Consider the following 27,521-nt stretch of genomic DNA (forward strand, 5'->3'; position numbering starts at 1 on the left):
ACTGGTCACAAACGGCTGTCTATGCTGTGATGTCATCTGCCGGAAGATGCAGGTTTAGTGCGCTGACTGTATTCCAGTGAAAGGCGTTTGACAGCTTGTCGTAATAAAGGAAATGGGAGCGAAGCGATAGCATTACTCATCTCCATGGAGCGCCATATAATGCGCCTTCCCACAAATAACACGTTTTAGAGAAAATGGTTCCCAGTTCAACGACTGGTTGATAACAGACAGCCTGTTTTTTTTCCTCATTACAATCACAATACTGAGAGCATCGACCTTGCTGGTGTGGCCATGAATCCGGCGGAACAAACGGTTACTTGGCTCATTACGCTCGGGGTTTTGGAATCACCAAAAAAGACCATTTCGGACCCCGATGGATTTCTGCAGTCTTCGCTAAAGGATGGGGTTGTCCTGTGCAGGCTGCTGGAGCGGCTGCGTCCAGGCACTACTGATAAAGTAAGCGCGCATCCTCCCTTTGGCGCACCGCGTTTCAGTGTTCATTTTCCTGTAATCTTCACACTACACAACCGTTTATATCTATTATCACACAAGTGGCAAATACAACATATGTTTTGTAGGTCACAACAGACGGTTAACCATAAATACGAATGTAAACGCAGCCCATGCAGCAGCAGCAGCAGCAGGTCGGTTGAGGCGTTCAGCGCTCGCTAGTGCTGCTGTTGCTCCAGGCAACAACATTGGCAGCCGTCGATTTTATTGTGAGATTTAAACTGAATGTTTTCTTTTGACTGTTGTATTTCACAGAAAACCAGTAAAACATGGATATTAACCGTCTGTGTGTAAGATGTAAACGATAACCTTGTTTGTATACGTTATGGAAACCTGAGGATAAGCGCGTGCAAATCGCATTACATGGCTGTGTATGAATAGCATAAATCTATTAGGTATTATCAATGTTCGCTATGCATCCCTGTTTTTATTGCTTACATGGGAAATGGGCCGCCATAGACAGTAAATAGACCAAAAGCAGATTTAAAGAAAGTCTTTTATTATTCCCATAAGCCCCTGCTCCTTTCCAATGCAATGCAATTTGGAAAGGCATACCAAATGACGTTCAACACACGTTTTTTCTCATCTCAACTAAATTGTACAGAAGTAATCAGAATGCAAGAATCTTAAGTCGCACAATAAATGAAAGTAAAAACAGTATCAATATATTCTACTGAACAAAATGCCTGAGGGCAAATGCAAATCTATGAAAGACATAGTGATTTTATATGCCTGTAGGGCCTCTCAGAAGGTACAGAATTCAAATTTATTCTTTTTTTTTTATATAATTAAAGGCAGCACATAAGCACCCAAGTATAATGATATCCAGCGTGTTTTCTAAAGCAGTCCATAAATAATGCATGGAGTCTTGGTCTTGGTTTGGTGTATACAGAGAGGGTGTGTTTTAAGAAATCAGTCATATTCAGGGTCAGCTCTCTGACAATGACTAACAGTCTATGACAGCAATAACCTCTTTTGAAGCTCCATCTGGTTTGCTTACCAAATTTCTCTTTCTCACTGCGAGCATAACAATAGGTTTTTTACAGAAGGTGTATATTCCGGCAAGAGGGCTATGTGAAAATGGAAAAAAAATAAAAATAAAATAATAATAAAAATAATAAAGTTTGCATATTTAAAGTGGAAAACAATATATTACTGCACTTGACCTTTTTCTAGATGGTGTGGGCAGCAGCAGCATGTTTCTGTTAGGACTGTCCATGTGACCAGTCAGAATGCAACAGAACTAACCTGTTAAATACAACTATCATTTAATGCAACATGTAAAAAAATATTTTTTTTTTTTCAAAAATATTACTTGTGTGATTCATGTCACTGCCTTTATTATCATCAGTACATAATGACCCAAATATCTAATATTTGTGACTATCAAAATATGATACTGATCAGTAATTTATCTTAAATTGATGATTGATCAAAAATTATCTTAGACACTCGGTTCTTCTGGTCAGTTCTCTGTGCAATAATGAGAACAACTCTTGCAGGGCAGATTTGTCTCAAATTCAGACTGCAATTGTCAGTTACTGCCATTTCTAGACTCGTTACCCCATTTTGAATCTCTAAAAGAACAGAAACAATTTTAAAGGAAACATGAAGGTGTTCAAACATAATGCGTCCTGACAATTCACTACAAAATGTAAATATATCCTAGCTTCAGCTGTTAGGCCCACTGACTTAAAAGGAAGTATCCATTTCCTATAGTACCATCTTAGGTATCCCTTGCAGCTCTTAATAGGATGACACTGCAAAGAAGGAAATCTTTATTGACATTGCAATTTGATTTGCTGATACTTTCATTCTTGAACATCTTTTAGCAAATCATCCTGCAATTTATTTTGTTGCCATAACAATATAACTTAAAACCCTTAAGGTGACGATACATAGGGCAACTTTTATAGCAATGTTGCCGGGCAGTTTTGCTTAGCGATGTTGCTTGGGCACTTTCCCATTGAGAATGGGCAACAAATTTCAATCTAAAGTATCCAGATAGAAATTTGTTTGCCGTCCAACTTGACCTACATGTAGAATTAAATTTTGCAGTTTTAGGTTAAATATTTTGTGTTAAAAGCAAACCCATTTGACTTTCCTCCATCTTTAGAAAGCAAATGAAGATATTTTAAATGAAACCTGAGAGACTTCTGTTCCTCCATTGACAGTCCAAACAACCAAAACATTGAGGCTTCAAAGTGGATTGTGTCTTCTCCGCAGACTTGGATTAAACCACTTGATTAATATGGATTTCATTTACAATGAACCTTTTAAAGCATTTTGGGGTGAATGGACTTTATATAGAAAGGAAATATATTTGGTTTTTATAAAAATATTTTCATTTGTGTTTTTAAGATGAACAAAAATAGTACAGGTTTAGAACGACGTGAGGTAAATTACAGAATTTTTACATTTTTGGATGAGCTATCTATTTTCAAATTATTTGATGACTGCAAGTCTAACTGTAAATTCACATAACATTAAATAAAAACTACAGAATAAATTTGTTATAAAGAAATACTTTTGTTATTTATGTCATTTTCATTTTATTCGATTTAGGGAAACAAAATAAAACAGAAAGAAGGGGCCCTAAAAGAGGGTTGAGACACTAGAGGCTTAAACTGAAGACATTGCACTGCATTCTTTTGTAAAAACTGTTATTCATATCATTATTTTACATAAGAATTGGTGGGTTGGCAGACACTTTGCATGAAAAAAAAATGAACAAGGATTGCTTCCACTCCCTGTGTATCCCAATCTGATAATTTTGCACTGTAAAAATGAAAAGAAACAGATTGCCACACTGGTGGAACCCTCAGGAGAACCTCTAGGCATAAGGTCTCTAGGGAACTTACAAAATGGAGCCCACTGCAGTTCCTGAAAGAACAGTAACCCCATTGTGGGAGAAATGTACTTGGTACCTTGCAGTTATCAAGAAGGTTTCAACATAGTACCAATTTGTGCAAAATGGTACTTTAAGTATTTTATTTGTTTATTTTTACAGTTAAAGGCCCACTGAAGAGTGTTGGAATGCGCAGCATTATTCAATGTGTTGACGTAATTTCAACTGAAACAGGAAGACCCCGCCCCTTTTTTTTAAATAGCCAATAGCGTTTTGTTTATGTTACAGCTCAGCCAGAGCCGTTAGACTCTGTAAAACCTCTGTTTCCTTCTAATATCTAAACGTTTCTCCTCATAATGTCCTTTATATCGCTTATATACAGCATTCTATGCAGAATTCAAATGGGTCCGATACCTTTTGTGGTCTGTGCTGACTCACGGATATGAACCGCTCTGTGCTCTCGTGTCTCTGGACCGGAGCAGACTGTGCACACGTCGCGGCGGTTCATGTGACACTAATGCGACTTCATTCACATCAAAGGAAAGCATATTTACGCTGTCTGAATCCTTCCCTATTCTCTATATAGTGCACAATGTGCCATTCACCATGTAGAAGCTAGTAAATGTGTGAGCAAATGACCGATTTCAGCCGAAGCTTCAGTGTCTGTAAGAGTGCAGCAGGAGGCGGGACTTCAGAATCTAGAGAGCATTTGATTGGACCGAAGATTTGACAAGAAACTGAAGTGTGATGTCATGAAAATCCATTTTAGCGGAAATGAAAGACTGTAAATTTTGAATGCTTATATCTCCTACGAATTTTGTCATTGTTTTGAAACACACCAGCTTATTCATAACTTTAAAGGGTTAGTTCACCCAAAAATGAAAATTCTGTCATTTATTACTCGCCTTACGGGTGTGAAACGGCATGAGGGTGAGTAATAAATGACAGAATTTTCATTTTTGGGTGAACTAACCCTTTAAGGCTAACATATTCATACTAAAGGCTAAAAACTTAAATGTTGATTTCAAGGGGGACTTATATTCAATATATAGACTTCATTCCTTCTGGTTCCACCCCAGGCACCTTTCAGTTTCAATCCACCACGTGTTTTCCATTTTGTATTGTATGTTGGTCTGGTCAGCTCACACTTTGACAACACGTGCCTTCTTGCTGCAGTATACAACAAATCCCATGACTGACATTAACTTTGGGGATTCGTCGGTTTTGAATTTGAAAAAGAGCCATTTTTCTTCAAAGAAAACCCTTCATAGAGCAGTGAATACACTGCCAGAACCCAAAATCGATGCTTTTAACTGTTGTTTTGATTTACACTATCCCCTTTTACCTCTTAAAATACCTGATCTGAATGAATCCGTTTTGATATCCCCCGCCAGAGCAGGGGTGTGTTGTTCACGTCCCGTTCGTCCCATTGTGTTCGGCGTCCATCTGAAAACGTCACTTCCTCCTCCTGCTGTCCACTTCCACGGTGCTGTTTAACTCGCAATGTGTGTGTGTGGATGTGGTTATAGTCAGTCAGTCAGTCATCCAGCCCGTGGACCCTCGTGCAGGATACTTGAGCCAGTCCTTCACTCCCAAAGCTTTCACACTTTCCAACTGCTCTTCCCGTTTTCCTCAGATCTTTCAAGATCCCAAGAACGACAGCGAGTGCTTGAGCAACATCACGGAGTTTCTGAAGGGCTGCGCGGTGTTTCGCGTCGAGGTAAGTTGGTGTATTTATGGTATTTTGACTGTACTGTATGTTGCTGCATTGGCGCCACAATGAAAACAATCAACAAAAGAGACGTGCAGTAGACAGAGGAGATGCAATTCTGGACCGATGTGAATGAGATCATGCCATGTACGTTACATCAATATATTGCCATAGTCTGATAGGACAAAAGCTTTGTAATGTTCTGAAAATGTTTCTAGGGTTTATTTGGCGTATTGTCAACAAAATATCTAGAATTTGGTGGTGATTTTGTGCATTACAGCATCGATATTGTGCTCTGTACCATCTATGAATGACTTTTCTTTGTCCATTCATGTACAGTTTGTCTGTTTCACTTGAGTCTGCATGAATTTGAGTTATTGGTATAGTTTCATTGATAGAAGCTTTGTTTTCTGCCTGGTTAAGTTCAACAGAAGTGACTTTCATAATGTGTTTTAAACATTTTCATGCCAAGTACCCCCAATATGATGAAGACAAATATATATTTTAATGTATACAGACCTTTTTAGGCCTATGCTATATATTCAATTAAATTAAATGATTGGTTTTATTTGTTAATATTATTGTAGTCTCAAACTAATTATAATACTGTTATTTAGTATTGATTTTAAAATATATTATCTGAAAAAAAAAAAAAAACTTAATTTTGTATGTAAAACTGTCCTTTTCTATAAAAAGTTTTAGCAATTTTGGACACAAATATGCACAGAAAGACATACAAAGGGCTAACAGGATTTTGATATATGCGCATTCATTAGGGAACAGATGGTTCAGGGCAATGCTAATGTATTGTCAAGTGTATCTAGACGTGGTGAGGTTGAGGCCCACGTCACATATGGAGCTCTTGGTAGCTGCATAATGTCAAAAGTGTTATCTAAACATGTACTGACAATATCTTAAGAAAAGATACATTTTCTCAAGTTCAGGATCACTCCATCTTTGAGATTAATGCAGCGTCTGGTGCTGGTAAATCTAAGATTGCTTCTGCACCATGATCTAGGGATGTAAATGTCTAGGGATGTGAATGTTCTGCTAGTGATTGTGTTAATGAATTCATCTCAGGGTTTGTTGGCAATACATATACTTTTAGTTCTGGCTTTGCTGTATATACTCTTAAAAATAAAGCTTCTTTATTTGCATCCATTGTTCCATGAAGAACCTTTAACATCCATAGAATGTTTTGATTGCACAAAAGATGGCAAAACATTCTTTAAATGATTAAAATGTTCTTCATACTAAAAAAAGAAAAGGTTCTTAAGAACTGTTTAGAGTTTAGCTCCAAATGTAAAAACTCACCTGTCTCTAGCTTTTTAGTAATCATAAAGACATTGTAATTTGTGTGGCTTTAGGCTCAATCTCACCTTCATTGAGTTTTCTCATATTGAGCGTTCTTGCTTTTGTGTTCTCTGTTACACCTCTGTCAAAGTAATTTGCTTCTCTCTGACCTGTTTAAAGGTCTCCGGGTTGACCTTGCAATGCCCAAGGCACCAGCAAGATCACAGTGTGCTAAATTTTGGAATAGAAATGAGCTGTTTTGTGTGTGAAACATTACAGCTGTGAGCGCCTGTCACAGCTATTGCAAGGACGTGTTATTGTCGTTATGCCTCAGGAGTGCCTGCGTCTCCAGCCCATGATTTGTGTGCATGTTCCTGGATGACAACCCTCATCCCATGATTTACATCACATAGGTTATGTGATACAGCTATAGGTCTGAATGAAAGAAGGCTTTTTTTTAAATCTTCTGAGAGTTTGATTTGCACTTTTTTGTATTAATGTAAGACTGTTTTGACCTCAAGGGATGAAAGCTTATTCCCTTGCTCTAAATTTGTTGTTTATGGGATTTTCACTAATCTGCTCAGTTCAGTTTACTCTGCCTTATGAACAGCCTCTTCTGAAGCTCCTTCACCATGAAGCACTGAGCCTATTCAGCTGTGATGATGTGATCTCAAGCATAACTACATGATGGCATTTTCAGATCTGCAGTCTGGCTGTAATTTTTTTTCGGACTCCATCACGCAGTTCCCATTGTTTTTAATGTTTGATTTCAGGGACAAAATCGTATTGTTTTTGCTGGAATTACATAATGCATGCATAGCCAAAACCATATTCATCATTCTGTAATCTAGTGACTATTTTTTTCCTGTGATGGCAACAGCATCATTACTCCAGTCTTTAGTGTTACATGATCCTTTGTCATTCAGATCATTCTAAAATACTGATTTGCTGCTCAAGAAACATTTCTTATCAGTAATGTTGAAAACAGCTGTGCTGCTTATTATTTTTGTGTAAACAGTGAAACATTTATTTCAGGATTTTTAATAGAACAGCATTTATTTAAAATATAAATCTTTTGTAACATTATAAATGTCTCTTTTGAACGATTTAACGCACCCTTGCTGAATAAAATTATTAGTTTCCATTTTTATTTTTTCTTTCTGAAACTGCTTTTTAAGTGTGGTTCAGGTGTGATTTGCTTTTTAATTTAATTCTGAAATGGACATTTTCTATGAAAATATGGTTGTAGGAGAACATAAAATAATCTCTATAAAACCGATGATGATGGATATTCTTATTTTAACTGTAGAAGTAGGGCATTATTTTCCAAAAAGATATTCCTACAGTGATATTGTAAATCATTGAAGGAACAGCATTACTTTGAAAGGCAACGCGCTCAAGATGATGCATTGTCCACTTATACACATCCACACACACACACTTGTTTTTGCTTCTCTCGGGGCGTAAACTGTAATCAGAGCGGAAAGTAAAGCGGAAGCTGATATTTTACTCTCACTGAAGTTCACATGCACACAGCCATAGTCCATTCACTGAAGTACACATAACTGTCAATCAAACAGTTCTAATACTGCAAAAGAGCAACACAGGACAGACCATCTAGAGCTGAACAAATCAGATTTCTCACTTCATAAGCAAAGAGACATCAGTGACCCCTAGCTAACCACACCACCTGCTCAGAGGCCGAACGGCACACGTAACTGACTGACGATTCTCTACATAGATGAAAAAAAAAAAACTGTAGGAAAACATGCTATTATTACTTTTAAATAGATTCTAAAATGTTTGTAACATTTTGAATCTACTTGGCTGTTTGGTTGAATGATTTTCTTTAACATGATATATATTCAAGCTTGTAAAGTTTATGTAGCACAACTAGAGTAATTTAAAGGTGTTCTGTGTTCTTGGGGCGCATGTCTTAATGCTTTGTTTTTTTGAAAACGCTGTATTTTTCATATATTTTACGTTTATTCTACACCTGTTTCTATTGTCATATGAACGGCTCATTTGACTTCCTGCTTCTATGAAGCCACTCCCTCCGAAATACGCAATGTGCTCAGATTGGTTAGCAGGTTGGTAGCTGGCCCAGTGTATTGTGATTTGCTGAAGCGTCCGGAAACGACACACCCCTTCCACCATCCGTTGCTTCAGTCAAAATGTAAATAGAGTCTATATTGCGGTATCAAATTGAGCCCGAATTAGACCCAGATGAAGAGGGTCAATCGCAATTGCGGCTTTCAAAGAACGTTTATGAATGGTATTTAATTTAGTATTTGTGTCAAAGTGTTTAGATATGCTGTCACTGCTGTTTGTTATCTTTCAATATACAGTTTTATCCTGATTACTGTAGCTTTACTGTAGCCGAATACATGATTGAGTAGTTGCATTTTTGTAAAGGTAGCATTTAATTTATAGCATGAACAACTGTTTGTCTATGAACATAGACGTTTGTTGGTGTTTGTAGAATTTAGCTAACTGGCTAGCGAAGCAAAAACAAGTTGCTCTTTGTATATGTCCTTGATGCAACCAAAAACAGCAACAGGACTATAGGTTTAAAAGACATGTACAAACAATAAAACGTATTTACAGTACTTTACAGATATAATAGAAAATATCACAGATTATATTGGGTTCTATTATCTTTTGACGCGTCGCCCCACGCCACGCCGCGCCGCACCACTCGCGTCCAGTGTACACAACTCTTCGTTTCCACATGCTGCACCACATGGCCTCGCCCACTTTGTTGCGTGTTCCCAGGGGAAGTGTTTTGAGGGTTTATGATGTCACCAACCCGTTGTAGTCCAAAACGGGTTGTTTTTGTAGGCATTAAACTGACATAACTTTAAAAGATAATATCTCCGTTTGCATTGAACTTTCAGCACTGTAACTTTGCAGATACTGTTTGTGCTCAACCAGCAACATTACACACTAACTAAAGTTAAGAAAGTGAAATCGCATTTAACCACCCCTTTAAAGGGTTAGTTTACCCAATAATGAAAATTGTCATCATTTACCCTAAACCCTCATGTTGTTCCAAACTCGCTGTTAAGGCTTTCGTTCATCTTCACAACACAAATTAAGATATTTTAATGAAATCTGAGAAATTACGCACACATCAGATATGGTAAAATGAAGCTCAAGCATGTTTGCTTGACGTGAGAAAACCAACGAGGTTTATTCTTGTGTTATGCAGCATGTTTGAGCTTCTTCAAGAACCAATGAGGTTTGCTCTCATACATCAAGCAAGTCCGGTTGAGCTTTATGTTCACTGATCAATGTTTATATGTAAATTTAAAAGCATAAATTAAATTTTTTTCATCATATAAAGCGATCAAGTCTCTTCAGAAAATTTGTACTAATTCGCTCTATTCATTTACGATCTCTTCATGAACTTTTTAAGGGACAAAAGCGGTAGTTGCGTGCACTGTCAGTGGAGGGACAAAAATGTCTCATTTCATTTAAAATATCTTCATTTGTGTTTAGAAGATGGGTCTTACAGGTTTAGAATGACATGAGGGTGAGTAAATGATGACAGAATATTTGGGTGAACTACCCCTTTAAGCTTAATGTGCTTGAAATAGGCTAGAGTTCTCTCACTGTTTTAACTGACATGTAGGTGGTCTAGATTAATGATGTTACATAATGTTTTTTTTTTCTCTCTCTAGCCATTTGAGGCTGGTGACCTGTTTCAGGGCCACAACTTCAGCAGAGTACTCACTACACTGGTCGCCCTCAATAAAGTGACTGCAGGTAAGTCTATCTACAACTATCCCATTTTTATCCCACAATATTAATTAATTAATTTTTAAACTTATTATTGTAAAAGTACACTATGTAACTTTTGGCCCTCTAGTGGTAAAAAAAAAAAAAAACTGCATGCATTTTGTGGAAGAACGTTGTTTTTGTTGTGCATTGGCTCTGCGTGAATTTGTGGATGAATATCCTGCTGCTTATAAAACGCTTACTACTAGGCTTAAGAGATATAACCAGTTTAGATGGAAAGGATCTCAAGCTGACTAGCTGAAGCTATGAAGCTGTAGCTATACCCATTAATAGACACAGTACTTCCTTGAAAATAAATTCCAGCACAGCGCTACAACAACCATAATGAAATGACCCTTCATAAGAGATAATGCTTTACAGTGAACTCTGTTAGAGAGCTATACTGTATATGGCAATTTATCTGTTTTTACAATATTTAAAATCTGTCCTCAGTTCTCGCCATCTCCGAAAAGCCAAGCCAATGTTGATTCTTGTTTTATTACGAGCTCTGCCACATCCTCTTTTTGCCAGCAGACTCAGTTCTGCGGGTTTTTTTTTTATTCGCCGGAGGTTCGAGATGTAGCGTGCTCCATATCAACCTTTCTCACTCGTTGTGACAACTAACCCATGCCACATACACACGTCAAATTAGTCCGAGCTACTTTTCTCTCTTTACGGATACGACGAGATATGACGGGCGAGTGACATGTACACAATTTCCCGTGAAAACCATCCCAACAAAATATAAACACTTTAAATAGACTTACCATAGTGAATCAGGGTTAGATAAAAAGACATTCTGAAAGAAGTGTTAATTTTGAACAAAAAAAAGTCACATTGTGTTCCTTTTAAAAACATTTTAAAATGAATGAATGAATGCATCTTGCTTGCTCATCTCATTCTTCCAATAGAGTGTGACATTGTTACAGATGTTCAGTGATTGTTATTCTCTTCTGTGTTCTCTCTGTTGGTGTAGATATTGGCATAGGCAGTGACTCTGTATGTACACGTCACTCTTCCGCCCACCGGATCAAATCCTTCGAATCACTGGCCTCCCAGTCCTCACTGGGACGATCTTCTAAGTTGCTCCATAACCAGTTCCGCAGCCTTGTGAGTAACTTTGGGGTGAGATCTCTCAACCAACTTCACTAGATTGCAATGAAAATATGTCTACATGTGCATAACATTTACAATACTGTTCCAAAGTTTGGGGTTGTCGATTTTTATTTATTTATTTATTTTTCTCCAGTCTTCAGTGTCACATGATCCTTCAAATCATTCTAATATGCTGATTTGGTGCTCAAACATTTCTTATTATCAATGTTGAAAACAATTGTGCTGCAATATATTTTTATAAACACTGATACATTTTTTTCAGGATTATTTGATGATTGGAAAGTTCAAAAGAACAGCATTTATTTGAAATGGAAATCTTTCACTTTTGATCAATGTAATGCATCCTTGCTGAATAAAAGTATTCATTTCTTTAAAAACGTTCTTACTGATTCCAAACTTTTGATCAATAGTATATAAAATTGCTGTCTATTTGAAGTGCTGTCAATGGTCCTGTCAAATAAAGCAACTAAAGACATTAGGAAACAGCTTGACACCCCAGTGCGCCATTGCTATGTTGGCATACTGTATTTTTAGCTAAGGCAAAGATATCTTTCTTTTGATGTTTGTAACTTTAATTATTGGCGTTAAAAGCAGTGTTCTGAAACTCTGTCTTGTGTAGACATATTAATTAATTAAATGGGTCAGTTTTGATTTTCGCATTTGTGAGGCTGTATGTAAACAAAAGTATTTTCTCTCTTATAGGACATGACGGAGAACAGTAACGCTCAGTTAGTGGTTAAAGCTCGCTTCAATTTCCAGCAGACCAATGAGGATGAGCTTTCCTTCAGCAAGGGTGACATCATCAGTGTTACTCGCACAGAAGAAGGGGGCTGGTGGGAAGGATCCCTCAACGGCAAGACAGGCTGGTTTCCAAGCAATTATGTCAGAGAGGTCAAAGGGTCAGGTATGTGTCAGTTTTCTATAGACCAGTGTTTCTCAACTGGTGGTTCGCAAGACCGTTTTGAGTGGGTCGTGGATTGTACAGTCAAAGAAATGACAACAAACGTAATTCTATGATTTTCTGATGCGAGATATTTACTTTGAAATACGTGCGTGAAAGGTCTCTGTCAGACTCAGTTTAAGTAAGTACAGAGTGCCTGAGAAAATTCAAGTAAGTTACGTAAGTGAAAAGTGCCTGTTGTTCTGATTTAGTATCTGCGGTCAGAAAAGATGTTCTCAGGCTATATGTCAATGTCATTATTCTAACATTATTTTTTATAACATAGTACTATACCAGCAGTATTTATAACTTTTTATATTTTTTTAGGTCAAATTCTTAAAAAAAAAATGGGTCATGGCTTTATGACCATGGGAAAATGTGGGTCCCATGGCCAAACCAGTTGAGAACCATTGCTGTAGACCAGGGGTGTCAAACATATGGATTACAGGAAGAAAAATATAAATATTGAATTGGGGGTGGGGGTTATATTAATGTATCTCTGAAGGAACTGTCTTTGTTTGCATCATGATTAAAATAGAGCAAATAAACAACAAATAAATTTGCTTAAAAAAAAGAATCAGATAAAAAATCATAACTGGGGCATCCCTAATAAAAAAAAACAAACAAAAAAAAACATTATTTTAAAAAGTCTTTTCATTGTAAAAATGCAGTTTTCACAAAGCAGTGTTTTCTAGTTTTCTTTCAAATTAATTTGTAGCTTGTATATTGCATATTAACGTAGGCTAATTGTCAGCGCAAAAGGTAATTCGGCCTGCACATGGTTAAATTTTTCCCATCCGGCCCTCAACCTAAAATGAGTTTGACACCCCTGCTGTAGACCATTCTAAATATATAAACACTGTCTTCTCTTGATCCACAGTGCACATTTTTTTTAAAACAATCTATGTGGCCTTACAGACAAACCAGTATCCCCTAAATCTGGAACTCTTAAAAGCCCCCCCAAAGGTTTTGATACCACAGCCATCAGCAAAACCTACTACAACCTGGTAAGCACATTTTAATCAGATATCCTTTTGAAGTGTCACCAGGTTGATTGGCTTAATTTTGTAAGTTTTCTGCATAAATATTAATCAGACTCAGTTGATTTGTGAATGAGCGCAGTTGATTAGTAATCAGTGTGTTATTAATATCTTGTCTAAAAATGCTGCTGTGTGTTTGTCTTCAGGTGCTACAGAACATTTTAGAAACTGAAACAGAGTATTCAAAGGAGCTCCAGAACCTTTTGACCAACTACCTGAGACCTCTACAGATGACAGAAAAGTAAAACACCTTTTTATTCTCCAAAAAACAAACAAGACTGAAATACACAATTTAGTATTAAAATGAACATTGTTCTATGCTCTCTGACTAGGCTGCCAATTTTAGCCCTGGTTTCACAGACAGGGCTCATATTAAGCCAGAAATAGGACATAGTTAAATTATAACATTTAAGTTGCTTTTATAAATGTGCCTTAGAAAAAAAACATTACTGGTGTGCATCTTGAGACAAAACAATGGTACTGAAATATGTTAAGATATGTCAGTGCAAGTTGTTTTCAGTTAAAACAGCTCAAACATGCATTTTAGTTTGGGACTAGTCTTAAGCCTTGTCTGTGAAACTAGGCATTAGTGTGTTCATTTAGTGTGTTTAATCAAGAAAATATTGTGATTAAAAAAATTTAACCATTCCCCTTGAAATTTTCTAATTATTCGAGTGAAGTACAGACTTAAAGTTTGAGCATTGACTTTTCTCATCAGTTTTCATCGTTTCTCATAGACTGAGCACCTCAGATGTAAGTGTCATTCTCGGAAACCTGGAGGAAATTAGCACTTTCCAACAGACTCTGGTTCAGTCACTGGAGGACTGCACGAAGTGAGTTTCATTCTAACCGTGAGCAGCCGTGTGATTCCTGGCCTGTCTCTTAATAGCCTCTGAGTAATTTACGACAGGAGGGACGAAGCACTTAGTGAAACTGAGACTCAATCAAATGTATCGAGTTTCGACTTCTAGATGATGAAAATAGACCTGGGCGGTAACGTAAACCTGAGGTCCATTAAGAGGATTTGAGTATCGCTAGAGGTTTCTAATGTTTACACTGACCTCTAGTGGTAAATCCTTTAACAAGTTTGGAAAATGCAAAATGAGTTTCAGCAAAAAATGTTTGAGTTTATATTTGTCAAAAAAGTAAGAGCACATTGAAGTAAGTTAATATTAGTCATATTTATTTGTAAAGAAAACCTTAGAAAATTATAAATATAATAAAATGTCTGAGATCTAAGAATAAAACATACTGCTAAATATAAAATGTTTAATAAAATTATGAAAAAAATAATTAAAAAAATAAATATATTATCAAATATTATATATTATATTTATTTTATATTAAGATTATTTTTATTAATTGTTATAGTCTATAATTTTTGCTGGGCTGACCAGGCACTGTTGAGTCCTGTTTTGTCTGTAGAGGATTTTCAAACTCAAATCTTTTATTCAAACATAAAGTTTGCAAAAAAAAAAAAAAGATATTATACTTCTGTTAAAAAATATGGGGTGTTAGAATTTTTTTAAATGTTTTTGAAAGAAGTCCTTTTTTTATTATTATATTTATAGCCAATGCAGTGTTGACAGAACCGGGTTAATATGGCCATACCAAAGTCCCTTTAAGACAAGTCATTTCACTCGGCGGCCATCTTTGAAACGCCTCTCGGGCATCCTGGGCATCATGCAATCTCTTTGAATGGGGAAACCTCAAATTCTCCAAAACTGTTCGCCAACCTTACGATTAAATTTCATTTTTAAAATTACCAATGAAATCTAACAACAACCGGCTCATAAATTTAGTTTCTAAATGCTCGAATCATGACAAAAAAAATGTATTTTTCAGGTTGGATCAAGCTAATGCGCATGCGCAGACCTAAACGTTTGACTGTTTCTATAGAAACCGGTGATTCTAAAGGCTGCTGAAGTGACGCGATGACTTTACCAGTTGGCGATTGGCTCTTATTTAGAAGGCGGGACATATTCCGCCATATTGTGCGTTACACTTTCTCCCATTCAAAACAATACGAGTGACACGTCTTGTGTTATTCTATAGTCTTTGGCCGTACTTCCTCATTCTAGTAAGAACTCTAGCTGCTGCATTTTGGACCAGCTGGAGTTTGTTTATTAAGTGTACGGGGCAACCACCCAGTAGAGCATTATAATAATCTAGCCTTGAGGTCATGAACTCGAACTCATGAACTAACTGTTCTGCATTTGTCATTGAGAGCATATGTCATAGTTTAGATATATTTTTAAGATGGAAGAATGCAGTTTTACAGATGCTAGAAATGTGGCTTTCAAATGAAAGATTGGTATCAAAGAGTTACACCCAGGTTCCTAACTGACAACAAAGATTTGACAAAGCAGCCATCAAGTGTTAGACAGTATTCTAGGTAATTATGTGTGGAGGTTTTTGGTCCAATAATAAAAATCTCTATTTTTTTTTTTTTTTTTTCAGAAGTAAGTAGTAGGAAATTACTAGTCATCCAATTTTTATATCAAACATGCATTCCTTTAATGTGTCCTTGCTGAATAAAAGTATTAATTTCTTTCTTAAAAAAAAAAACAAATCTTACTGTAATCTTACTGAATTTAAATGGTTTGGGCTGAATTAATAGCAGTATGTATTGTTAATATTGGAAATATAGATTTATGTCATATACTTAGGATTATAGATTCAGAAAAAAACCCACAGCCGAATTTTTAAGGAACATCAGTACAGTTTTTATAATAATTCTCCTCAATGTTCTGTGATTAAGGCTTCCAGAGCTGCAGCAGAAGGTGGGAGGGTTCTTCCTGAATCTCATGCCCCAGATGAGGTCTCTTTATGTGTCTTACTGCTCCAATCACCCGTCGGCAGTCAGTATTCTCACTGATCACAGGTACGCCGCCATACTGTGTCCTGATTTCACAGAGAAACTCTTCACTGGTGTGATAGGTGAAAATAACTTCTCAATTCTGTGCCTGCAGCGAGGAACTTGGAGAGTTCATGGAGGGAAGGGGTGCGTCCATACCAGGTATTCTTACACTGACCTCTGGCCTCAGCAAACCCTTCATGAGACTGGACAAATACCCCACATTACTGAAGGAGCTGGAGAGGCACATGGAGGTAGAAGAGAGAGAGAGTTTGTGTACTTTTTTTTGTTGAGGTTTTTATCATTATCAACATTTCAATGTCTTCTTTCCATTTCAGGAGGGTCATCCAGACAGGACAGAAATTCAGAAATGTATGGCGGCTTTCAAGAATCTCTCTGTGAGTGTTAACTGCCTAGTTAGCATGCTAAAGCAGACTAGTGTCCTGTGGTTTTGCCACTGCAGTTAGGTGTGGATCATTCCCATGACAACCAGTCTTTTTAATGTATTGTTTTTCTATGGTTACAGGCACAGTGTCAGGAGGTGCGGAAGCGCAAAGAGCTTGAGCTTCAGATCCTGACTGAGGCAATTCGTCTCTGGGAGGGGGAGGATATCAAGACCCTGGGTTCAGTGCTGTATATGAGCCAGGCCATGGTCCAGAACCATGGCTGTGAGGTGAGACAGCGCAAAGATCTATAGCTGACAGGCCTGATGAACATTTTCTCCCCTATTAGTGTGAATTTGGGACAGGGCTATCTGCTTATGTGACCAATGCCAGACATTAAAATCAGCATGAAATTAACATACACACTATCTATTTTCTTAATGGAGGTTATTGATCATATTGTGAATGATTCACCCATACATCCATTTTTTTGACCTTGTAATTTTTAATCAAAGAGTCATACCAACAGACTTCTTTCTGGTGGTGTATGGGAGACTTTTCTAATCATTTAGTCAGCTAAACCCTGCCCCTTTCTTACAATTGTCTCAAACTCTCATTTGGATCTGCCTCCATAAGTCATATACACCTAGGATGGTTTGAGGGAGAGTAAATTATGGGATACTTTTCATTTCATTTTCATTTTAATATTCAGGGTTTTTTTGTTTGTTTGTTTTTGAAAAAGGACTATTGGTAGTGTTCAAAAAACCTTTTATTATTACAGTTATTACCAAGATTAGAGTAAGTAGTGATTTATCCAGTGGGTTAACCCTGTGAATTGTTTTTAAAAAAATCAAGATTTGTCTTTTAATTTCAGAATCTGGATATAAAAAAGTTGAAACCATCAGTCGTGGACACCATGCATGGAAAAGGCTAAATAACAGCAGGAAAGAATAATAAATAATGTGTATTAAAAAGAGCTGTTGCTGATCCATATTGAAGAAAATGCCAATAGTTTTTCACTGTGATTTCAGTCCTGCAGTTACAATGGCTGTGTTATATTTTATTTTGTTTTTGTTTTTTTTCAGGAGAAGCATGAGCGTTACCTTCTGCTTTTTCCTCATGTTTTGCTCATTCTGTCTGCCAGTCCAAGGATGAGTGGTTTCATCTACCAGGTCAGAAACCAGCTGCTGTCATAGCTGATTACTGTACAGTCAAATAAATCTCATTGTTTCACTCCACCAACCCCTAAAATCCACTCGAACCACAGCTTCTCAACATGCACGTTAAAATGGCACTTGCGGCTCTAGCACAAAGAGAAAAAGTCTGCTTTGTTTCTCTCAGGGCAAGCTACCTTTGAGTGGAATGACGGTGACCCCATTAGAAGACTGTGAAAGTCATAAAAATGCTTTTGAGCTCTCGGGTAAGGACAAACTGACTCACATTTCTTTGAGTTCAAAACACAATTGAGTGTTTTTATCATTCTTAGTCATTCATTGACTCTGCTTGTGTGTGTCCATCCACTAGGAAGCATGTTTGAGAGGCTTCAGGTGATCTGCTATAACAAACAGGATCTGCAGGACTGGCTCGAGTATCTGAACCGACAGACCAAGCACACCACCATGGCGGGTCCCAGCATGAAACCCCTCGCTGTTCCCTGCCACACAGTGAGTCACCTGTTCAACATCACATCTTAGAAAACCACACATTTGGTATTGAAATATTCAAAAATATCAATATTAAAGTTTTTAAATATCTAAAAATACGCAGTTTACATTTTATTTATTTATTTATTTATGAAACACTTTTATAGCTGCTATGCACAGAGCTTTACAAAAATGTAAAAACACACATTTGTAAAACTTGTGTAAAGAGCTTTACACAATACAGTCAAGTGTATTATAACACAAAATGTATTTTTTTATTTATATTTTTTTACAGCTGCTATGCAGAAGAGTTTTGCAAAAACGTAAAAACACACATTTGTAAAATGAACTTTAAAGGGTTAGTTTATTCGAAAATGAAAATTCTGTCATCATTTACTCACCCTCATATCATTCTAAACCCGTAAGACTTTCATTCATATTCAGAACACAAATTAAGATCTTTTTAATGAAATTTGAGAGATTTCTGTCCCTCAAACTACCACTTTGATGCTTCAAAAAGTTCATAAAGAGATCGTAAAACTAATCCATATGAACTGAGCGATTTAGTCCAAATTTTCTGAAGACAATTGCTTTATATGATGAACAGATTGAATTTAGGCTTTTATTCACATATAAACATTGATCAGCGAACACAAACAGAAGCTCAACTGAGAATAAACTCAGTGGTTCTCGCACGTAAAGCAAACATGCAAACAAAACTGATGTGTGCGTTGATGAATATTTATATGTGAATAAAAGACTAAGGCCCAATCCCAGTTCTCTTTTATACCCCTTCGCCCTTCCCCTTGCCCTTTCAAACAGAGTGGCAAGGTGTAGAGGTGAAAATATTCCCCTAAGAAATGGGACACCACTACTACACCATTACACACGTCATCATAGTTTCTTTTATTAGTGTCCTGAAACATTTAACCAGTATGAACAGCAATGAAGTGCGCATATCAACAGAAATCCGGCGCGAGCACATTTAACAGATTTCTTTTGCGCTGTATTTTGGATTTAAGAAAACGGCGCTCGGTTTCAGATCGAAAACGTATGAGCCTTCAGTTTCTCAAGACAATACAGAATGTACAAGACTGGTGGAGCCGCTCTTCCATCAGGCCAAGTTTCATATCCGCCCGGTACGGATATGGTTTTCTACTGTGGTGCTGCAATAACAGAGCTATTTGCAATGTAATACAAACGAGTCAGTTTTTGCCTTGGTAACGCAAGAGTTTACAGACGATACAATACGTAAATAGTGACTGCACTATGAAGGATGACAGATATTTCTTTTAACTGTATTATTCAGTTGTGTTCACATCATTCAAATAGCGCTTTTAGCAAGCAATGGTAACACACACCTGGCAGCCAGGTAACACACAAGTGATTGATCCTGTGTGGAAATATCAATACCACTACCGGTGTATGCAGGGAAGTTTCCCATACCCCTTCGTTCGAAGTGTGGTCCCGAAAAATCTTCATTTGAAGGGCTATCTGGCCCTTCCCCTTACCCCTACCACTCCAGCCAAAAGAAAGTCGAGACACCCCTACCCCCTCACGTGAACATGCAAAATGAAGGGATAGGGGAAAGGGAAGGAGTAAGGGGTAGAATTAGGATTGGGCCTAAATTCAAACTGTTCATCATATAAAGCAATTGTCTCTTCAGAATATTTGGACTAAGCCGCTCAATTCATATGGATTAGTTTTACAATCTCTTTATGAACTTTTTGAAGCATCAAAGTGGTAGTTGTGTAGACTGTCAATGGAGGGACAGAAATCTCTGATTTCATTAAAATATCTTCATTTGTGTTTCGAAGATGAACGAAAATGTTACAGGTTTGGAACAACATGAGGGTGAGTAATTAAAGGTGCCCTAGATTCAAAAATTGAATTTACCTCGGCATAGTTAAGTAACAAGAGTTCAGTACATGGAAATGACATACAGTGAGTCTCAAACTCCATTGTTTCCTCCTTCTTATATAAATCTCATTTGTTTAAAAGACCTCCGAAGAACAGGCGAATCTCAACATAACACTGACTGTTACGTAACAGTTGTGGTGTACGCCCCCAATATTTGCATATGCCAGCCCATGTTCCCAACATTATGAAAGGCATTAGACAAGGGCAGAACGTCTGGATGTGCACAGCTGAATCAACAGACTAGGTAAGCAAGCAAGGACAATAGCAAAAAATGGCAGATGGAGCAATAATAACTGATTCATGATATCATGGTATTTTTAGTGATATTTGTAAATTGTCTTTCTAAATGTTTCGTTAGCATGTTGCTAATGTACTGTTAAATGTGGTTAAAGTTACCATCGTTTCTTACTGTATTCACGGAGACAAGAGCCATCGCTATTTTCATTTTTAAACACTTGCAGTCTGTATAATGCATAAACACAACTTCATTCTTTATAAATCTCTCCAACAGTGTAGCATTAGCCGTTAGCCACAGAGCACAGCCTCAAATTCATTCAGAATCAAATGTAAACATCAAAATAAACACTGTACTTACGCGATTAGACATGCTGCATGACGAACACTTTGTAAAGATCCATTTTGAGGGTTATATTAGCTGTTTGAACTTTTTAAGTTGTTTAAGGCAAGCGCGAGCTCTTGGGGCATGGAGCACCAGATTTAAAGGGCCACACACCCTGGGTGAACTAACCCTTTAAAAGCTTTACACAATATAAAGTCAAGCATAATGTAACACAAACATTTATTTATTTATTTATTTTATTTATTTTGGGTTGAAATGTGACCTGTCAAATATCTATCAAATAGGTCAACTTATATTTTACCCCTCTAGCTCCCGTCTCACCCTCTGACGCCATCCAGACATGCAGAAAGCCGGGGCCTGACAGTTGCTCCTGCCTACCACACCCTACCACACCCCTCCTCTCATGGAGCCCCACACAGCACTATGATGTGGGGCCCCCTGGAGCCCCCCAAAACCCAGAAGCCTTGGAGCCTGAGCTGCTTGCGTCCAGCACCCCCACTCAGACCCTCAGCTGCTCTCTGCTATAAAGAGGTATCCTGGGATCAGATTAGAGTTGATTATGCAGCATCCTGGACTTCCTGTTACAAATATTGTGGGAAATAATATTAAATGCGATATAATATAATACATAAATCATAATTGTTGATTATCTCCCTTGATAATGTTGTCACTATTATTTTGAGTAGCTTCTTATGGCTCTGTAAGTCTCCCCTTTCCTATTCTTTCCATTCCTTCTCCTCTTTCAGGACCTCAGTAAAAGCCCCAAGACAATGAAAAAGCTGCTGCCCAAGAGAAAGCCGGAGAGGAAACCGTCTGATGAGGAGTTTGCACTGAGGAAGAGTAAGTCAGCAGGTTTGATATGGTTATTGAAATGGAGAGATTCTGAAAGATCACGTGTCTGATGTAACCTCTGAACCGCGTAGGTACTGTAGCTCTGGAGGAAGACGCTCAGATTCTGAAAGTGATCGAGGCCTACTGCACGAGTGCCAAAACCAGGCAGACTCTGAACTCAAGTAAGTCTCGTATGCGGCCCCGTCCACCCCCGTCTCCTTTCTTCTAAGACATTCCTCATTCATATCTACTTTTCTGTGTGTAACATAGAACAGCAGACCTGTATAAACTAAAGTCTAAAGGTTATTCTTGGATCTCTTATAACAATATACTCTCTGTTTTTTCCTCATCATATTAAATATTCATTTATTTATCATGCCCCCCTCCCCCTTTAATTTTGACATCTTTACACATATTTTTTTTTTTATTTAATCATTTATTTATACAACTCATTTACTATCTCGGGGTATTTTTGGTTCTTCCATCTATGTGGTTGCACCACCCGTCTCCATTCTTTGGTCGGCCCACTTGTTTCATTCCCTTCCCCATCCATTTGCAATTCTTCCCTTCATTCATATGATTTGATCCCCTTCTCATCATCTGCGACTGGATGGCCTCTTCAGCATGGCAAGGCACCGATCTCATGCATAACCACGTTTTGGATCAATCCAGTGTGGACTCTCTGGGCCGCCGTAGCAGTATCTCAAGGCCCGAGGCCACCTCGGACCTCTCAGAGGACTCTGACTATGACAGTATATGGACGGCCCACAGTTACAGGATGGGCTCTGTTTCCCGTAAGAGCTCCTACATCTCCCACCAAAATTAATCTCCCCCTCACTCCTCTTATTTCAAATGACTTTATATTTATTTGAAACTATTTATGTATTTAATAATGTCACTCTCTGATGCATATTTATTTTATTCATTTTTATATATTTATTTCTCGGTGTTGTATTAATCACACCTCATCGTTGTCTGCATATATATGCACTTTCCCAAAGCAGTTCCCTGTTGCCTTGACATTTAAACTCCCCCTGAAACCACCAACCTCACTTAACTGTTTTTTTTTTTTCACTTTTTGCCACGCATTCAAGATTTATTTAAGTGTCCTTTTAAAAAAATGTTGTCATTCCCTCATTCCCAGATGTATTTAATTATTAACGCTGTTGAAGGTACAATGCACTCCGAAGGCAACAAGGACAGGTTCTGCTGTAAAAGAAGAAAAAAATGATAAAATCTCTTAACTTGTCTGTAAATATTAGAGTATTGTCATTCATCTGAAATGTGTGATATAAACTTGGACTTTGTTTACTGAATGTGAACATTAGATTTCCGCTCTGTTGACATGAGGAGTTGGGTCTTTTACCAGAGAACGTCATGAATAAGTCTTCATGAAATTCATAAGTATGATTCTCAGATGGCACCACGGACAGTATTACTGTGGATGTTTTGTTCATACTTATGTGATTATAAATGTATTTATTTTCAATTTGTAAATGTATTTTGAATGATTTTGGACTTTTTGTATGCTTGTAACATGTAAGTTTATAGTTGTGTCTATAGTGAAAAGTATGGAAGTTTACAGAAAAAAAATGTTGAATTTAATGTTGGTTGAAATTCTATTAGAAATCCATTTAAATCAGGTGTGTGGATGGTAATAGTTAAGAGTTCTTCGCCATTCATTCGAGACTCTGTCAAAGCCTCAGTGTTTGATGCTTTTCCTCTTTTATGTATGACGTGTTTGACACAAACAAGAAAACCAACTTGCCAATTATTTCAATAATGACAAAGAGTATAAGTCATGTTATGTGATTCATTGTGACCAAGTTCTATTCTGTGGTTAAAAAAAATGAACGAGAAGAAAATATGTATATTTACTACCTTTTTGTCGGTCGTTTACTGCAGATATTCTTAAAACTGTTCAACAGAGATACTTCAGTGCCGTTTACGTGATTTGAAACTGAGACATTATTAATGTGTTTGTTATATATATGCAGAGTCAAATATATGACAAAATACCACAAATGTTGTAATATACATTTTGAATAAATCTTGGGTTGTTTTGTACAGTATGTTTATCCTTTCAGGAATTGATCTCTTACAACAAAAGTGTTTTTTTTTTTTTTTTTTTTTTGGTTTTACCGGACTTCAGGAAACCCTTGGTGTTCTTTTTTTGAATGCGTTTATTTTTCTTGGATGATCCCTCTCTGCATGACTAACTCCTGTCTCACTCACGCACAGTCCTGTGTAAGTTTGATCCAGTTCAAACCATTCTTTGAGGCACAGTGGTCCTGTACTGAGCTAATCAATGAATCCAACTAAACTAAACCTCCTGAAATCATTCTGCGGGGCTTCTCTTTTGAAACAGGACAGTGGAAAGATGCCAGTCCAGCACTGATAGTTCCTGGAGAGGAGAAGTTCAGTGTAGACGAGTTGAAGAGTAATGGTCAGACTCTTCCGGAGGAGAAGTAAGATTGCATATTTGGCCATTCTTATGAACAGGGTTTATAAGTGTAAAAAAAGAAGGTTGTTTGTAAAGGGAACAGGAATTTACTAGAGTTTCAGTATGCATTCTTGAAGTATGGACTGACATATTCAATATCCAATGTTTCCTAGGAGCCTTGTGGATGTTGTTTATGCTCTGAAAGATGAGGTACAAGAACTTAAACAGGTGAGTGTCTGTGATGGTGTGAGGAAGCTTTATGTGATATTTCAATTAATCTCATAGAAAAAATAATATTTAATAGTTTCCATTGCCTGGTTACATGATTTTACCGTTCCAACAGGACTATAAAAAAATGAAGAAATCCTTGGAGGAAGAACAGAGAGCCCGGAAAGATCTGGAGAGGATAGTTAGAAAAATGTTAAAGAATATGAACGATCTTTCTTGGGATGAGACCAATTTATGATATCGGTGTTGCCCTCTTACTATGGAGACCCTAAAGTGACGTGGTGGAAAAAATATGAGATGGGAGGAAAAAATATATTTCAAAATTTTGCATTACTCTGAGGAACTTTGAATTTGCTCACAAAATGTTTGTCCCTCTGAGATACTTTGCGTTCGCTCACAAAACATTTGCATTCCCCCAAGAAACTTTACATTTGCTCGCAAAACGTGCAAAGTTTCTTGGGGGAACGCAAATGTTTATGCGAGAGAACGCGAAAGTATTGACATTTCATTTTTTTTCCCATCTCATATTTTTTTGTATCACCATGTCCCTTTTGGGGCACCATACTAGTTTTGTTGTTACACTAGTGGTTAAAATGACCTGGAAGTTCATCCAGATCATTGACATTTCAGATGCTTTCTTACCTTGAAAGCACCATGGACATCCAGGGAGTTTGAGGTAACATAATGTTACTTTTTTTTCATTCCAATGTTTAAACTAGGTCTTTTAGTGCATCTACACCTAGCAGATTTTTTATTTCATTTGAAAACCACAAATTTTATAGCTGAACAATCATGATGGGATTTGTTTGCTTGAAGTTGTAGCTTAATCAGGCTCATCTTCAGCATCTCTTTGGATGGCATGAATGTTACGTGTGGATGTCGCTGTTCATCAAGTTCATCTTTTACCTAACAGTACCTCAGTCTTCACATCCCACTGATTTCTGGGGTTGTGAGTGTCCTGTTTTTCTAAAAATTACTTATGTCATTACAAAGGTTCAAGAGATCATCGGATTTTAGTTACATTTCAATTTTAAGTATCTTTTATTCAGATGCACTCTGATTTAAAATGCTGAATCTGTGAATATTTCCATGATGTGGTACCATGAACTTTTTCATTCCATTTAATTATCGTTTACAAATGCTTTAGATGTTTATACTTAAACTTTATACTTGATTCAACACTGGGTGCGTAAAGACAAAAAGATATGCTGTTAAATGAGGAACATGAAGCTTATGTCAGTAAATGTTTTAGGTGCCATTGTAACTCAAGCTGTGACGGGACTTCGTTATTATAATAGCTTCTTGATCACAATATGATACACATCATACCTTCTTGCAAGTTATGACTATTAATTTCAATGTCACTTACTTAGTGTGACCAAAGCAAAAGCCAAACTCTTATTTATGGACTTCACTATCTGTGACTAATTACTGTACTTGACATTTATTCATATAGCTCTTACACAACACTAGTAGAATAACCTCATTTGAATTCATAGGATATTTATTTAGTGTTCTTTATCTCGGATTCATGTTACTGTAAATTAATTCTGTAAATAAAGAAATTTGTTTATTTGCTTTATCTACTTAAGTGGTATCAGTTGGGCTTAAACATAAAATTACTAGAAAATAATACTCTACACTTTTTTTTTCTTTTTTTTTTTTTAGAATCATATATTGTGAAGTATATTTAAATTATAATTTATTTGTGTGATGGCAAAGCTGAATTTTCAGCATCATTACTCCAGTCTTCAGTGTCACATGATCTTTCAGAAACCATTATAATATGCTGATTTGCTGCTCAAAACAGTTGCTTAATATTTTTGTTTCCAGGATTCTTTGATAGATAGAAAGTTCAAAAGAATAGCATTTATTTTAAATCTAACATTTAAAATGCCTTTACTATCGCTTTTCATCAATTTAATACATCCTTCCTGAATAGAATATATATTTATTATGACCCCGAACCTTTGAAAAGTATGTGTATGTATGCATGTATATATAATTTTAAAATATAGAATTGTCTGTGAAGACGATCCCCTGAATGTGTCTGTGAAGTTTCAGCTCAAAATACCCTATAGATTTTTTTTTTTATTCATTTTTTTAATTGCCTATTTTGGGGCATAATTAGAAATGAGCCGATCCAGGGTGTGTGGCCCTTTAAATCTGGTGCTCCACACCCCAAGAGCTCACGCTTGCCTTGAACAACATAAAAAAAGTTCACACAGCTAATATAACCCTCAAAATGGATCTTTACAAAGTGTTCGTCATGCAACATGTCTAATCGCGTAAGTACAGTGTTTATTTTGATGTTTACATTGATTCTGAATGAGTTTGAGGCTGTGGCTAACGGCTAATGCTACACTGTTGGAGAGATTTATAAAGAATGAAGTTGTTTATGAATTATACAGACTGCAAGTGTTTAAAAATGAAAATAGCGACAGTCTTGTCTCCGTGAATACAGTAATAAACGATGGTAACTTTAACCACATTTAACAGTACATTAGCAACATGCTAAAGAAACATTTAGAAAGACAATTTACAAATATCACTAAAAATATCATGTCATCATGGATCATGTCATTATTATTGCTCCATTTGCCATTTTTTGCTATTGTCCTTGCTTGCTTACCTGTTGATTCAGCTGTGCACATCCAGACGTTAATACTGGCTGCCCTTGTGTAATGCCTTGATTATGGGCGGGCATATGCAAATATTGGGGGCGTACACCCCGACTGTTACGTAACAGTTGTGTTATGTTGAGATTCGCCTGTTCTTCTGAGGTCTTTTAAACAAATGAGATTTATATAAGGAGGAGAAAACAATGGGGTTTGAGACTCACTGTATGTAATTTCCATGTACTGAACTCTTGTTATTTAACTATGCTGAGGTAAATTAAATTTTTGTGTTTACCACATGAACAATACGATAACTAGCACAAGATTAAATATGAACAGGCATGTGGGATGCTCAACTCAGGAGTTTAAGCTTTAAGTTTCTACACTCTGTCAAAGGGAAGGGCATGACAAGGATGACTTTATGCCCTTGTCTTTCGTCTGCACACAACAGTTCTGGGTGAAAGTTGTGCATGCGCCAGGCTCTATTACAGTGACAAGGCAATCTAGTCCCTTTGTGGGCGATGATTCTACTTCATTGATTTACAATGGAAAGGATATAATTTTGCTGGTGTTGGCAAAAAGCTCAAATGTCAGGCTTTTCAGAATGCCAGCATTGCCTTGTTCGCAGATGAATAAGGAGAAAGTCACCTTTTGTCTCCTGTTAAATATTCCTGCATAAATACAAAGGAGCATAATGCCCTCCTGATAAAAGGAAGCCCTGATTTATCCTGATTTATCCTTTAGTGTATAGATAAAACCCGCAGATAAATGCCAGGTTGG

At 36.9% G+C, this 27,521-nt stretch overlaps 1 protein-coding gene across 6 annotated transcripts; it reads left to right on the forward strand.

Annotated features, from left to right (window-relative positions):
* The first annotated feature begins 1 nt into the window (after position 1).
* Positions 2-24,533, forward strand: arhgef7a (Rho guanine nucleotide exchange factor (GEF) 7a). Of its 6 annotated transcripts, none has more exons than XR_010897130.1 (22): positions 2-456; positions 4,995-5,078; positions 10,046-10,130; positions 11,119-11,267; positions 11,961-12,162; positions 13,117-13,205; positions 13,385-13,479; positions 13,976-14,071; positions 16,000-16,122; positions 16,211-16,349; positions 16,434-16,493; positions 16,622-16,768; positions 17,564-17,650; positions 17,820-17,898; positions 18,003-18,142; positions 20,931-21,152; positions 21,368-21,461; positions 21,545-21,634; positions 23,605-23,699; positions 23,821-23,920; positions 24,069-24,123; positions 24,239-24,322. XR_010897130.1 is itself a non-coding variant. In XM_067409922.1 (22 exons), exons 1-22 carry the CDS (start codon positions 292-294, stop codon positions 24,359-24,361), a joined length of 2,595 nt encoding a protein of 864 aa, XP_067266023.1. In that variant the 5' UTR covers positions 2-291; the 3' UTR covers positions 24,362-24,533. The 6 variants fall into 6 exon arrangements, 5 of the variants coding, with proteins under 5 accessions (XP_067266023.1, XP_067266025.1, XP_067266024.1 ...); XM_067409922.1 differs by lacking the exon at positions 23,605-23,699 and adding an exon at positions 22,076-22,246 and having other exon boundaries at positions 24,239-24,533; XM_067409924.1 differs by lacking the exon at positions 23,605-23,699 and adding an exon at positions 22,076-22,273 and having other exon boundaries at positions 11,119-11,252; positions 23,848-23,920; positions 24,239-24,533.
* The last annotated feature ends 2,988 nt before the right edge of the window (positions 24,534-27,521 follow it).

This window comes from Chanodichthys erythropterus, chromosome 14, assembly GCF_024489055.1.
Source record: "Chanodichthys erythropterus isolate Z2021 chromosome 14, ASM2448905v1, whole genome shotgun sequence".
Taxonomy (NCBI): Eukaryota; Metazoa; Chordata; class Actinopteri; order Cypriniformes; family Xenocyprididae; genus Chanodichthys; species Chanodichthys erythropterus.

Excerpts from the sequence above, each read along its gene's own strand:
- arhgef7a (XM_067409922.1), top strand. The coding sequence starts at position 292 with ATGAATCCGGCGGAACAAACGGTTACTTGGCTCATTACGCTCGGGGTT. Across the intron at positions 10,131-11,118 it reads CCTCAATAAAGTGACTGCAG|ATATTGGCATAGGCAGTGAC; the intron begins GTAAGTCTATCT and ends CTGTTGGTGTAG. Across the intron at positions 24,124-24,238 it reads AGGTACAAGAACTTAAACAG|GACTATAAAAAAATGAAGAA; the intron begins GTGAGTGTCTGT and ends CCGTTCCAACAG.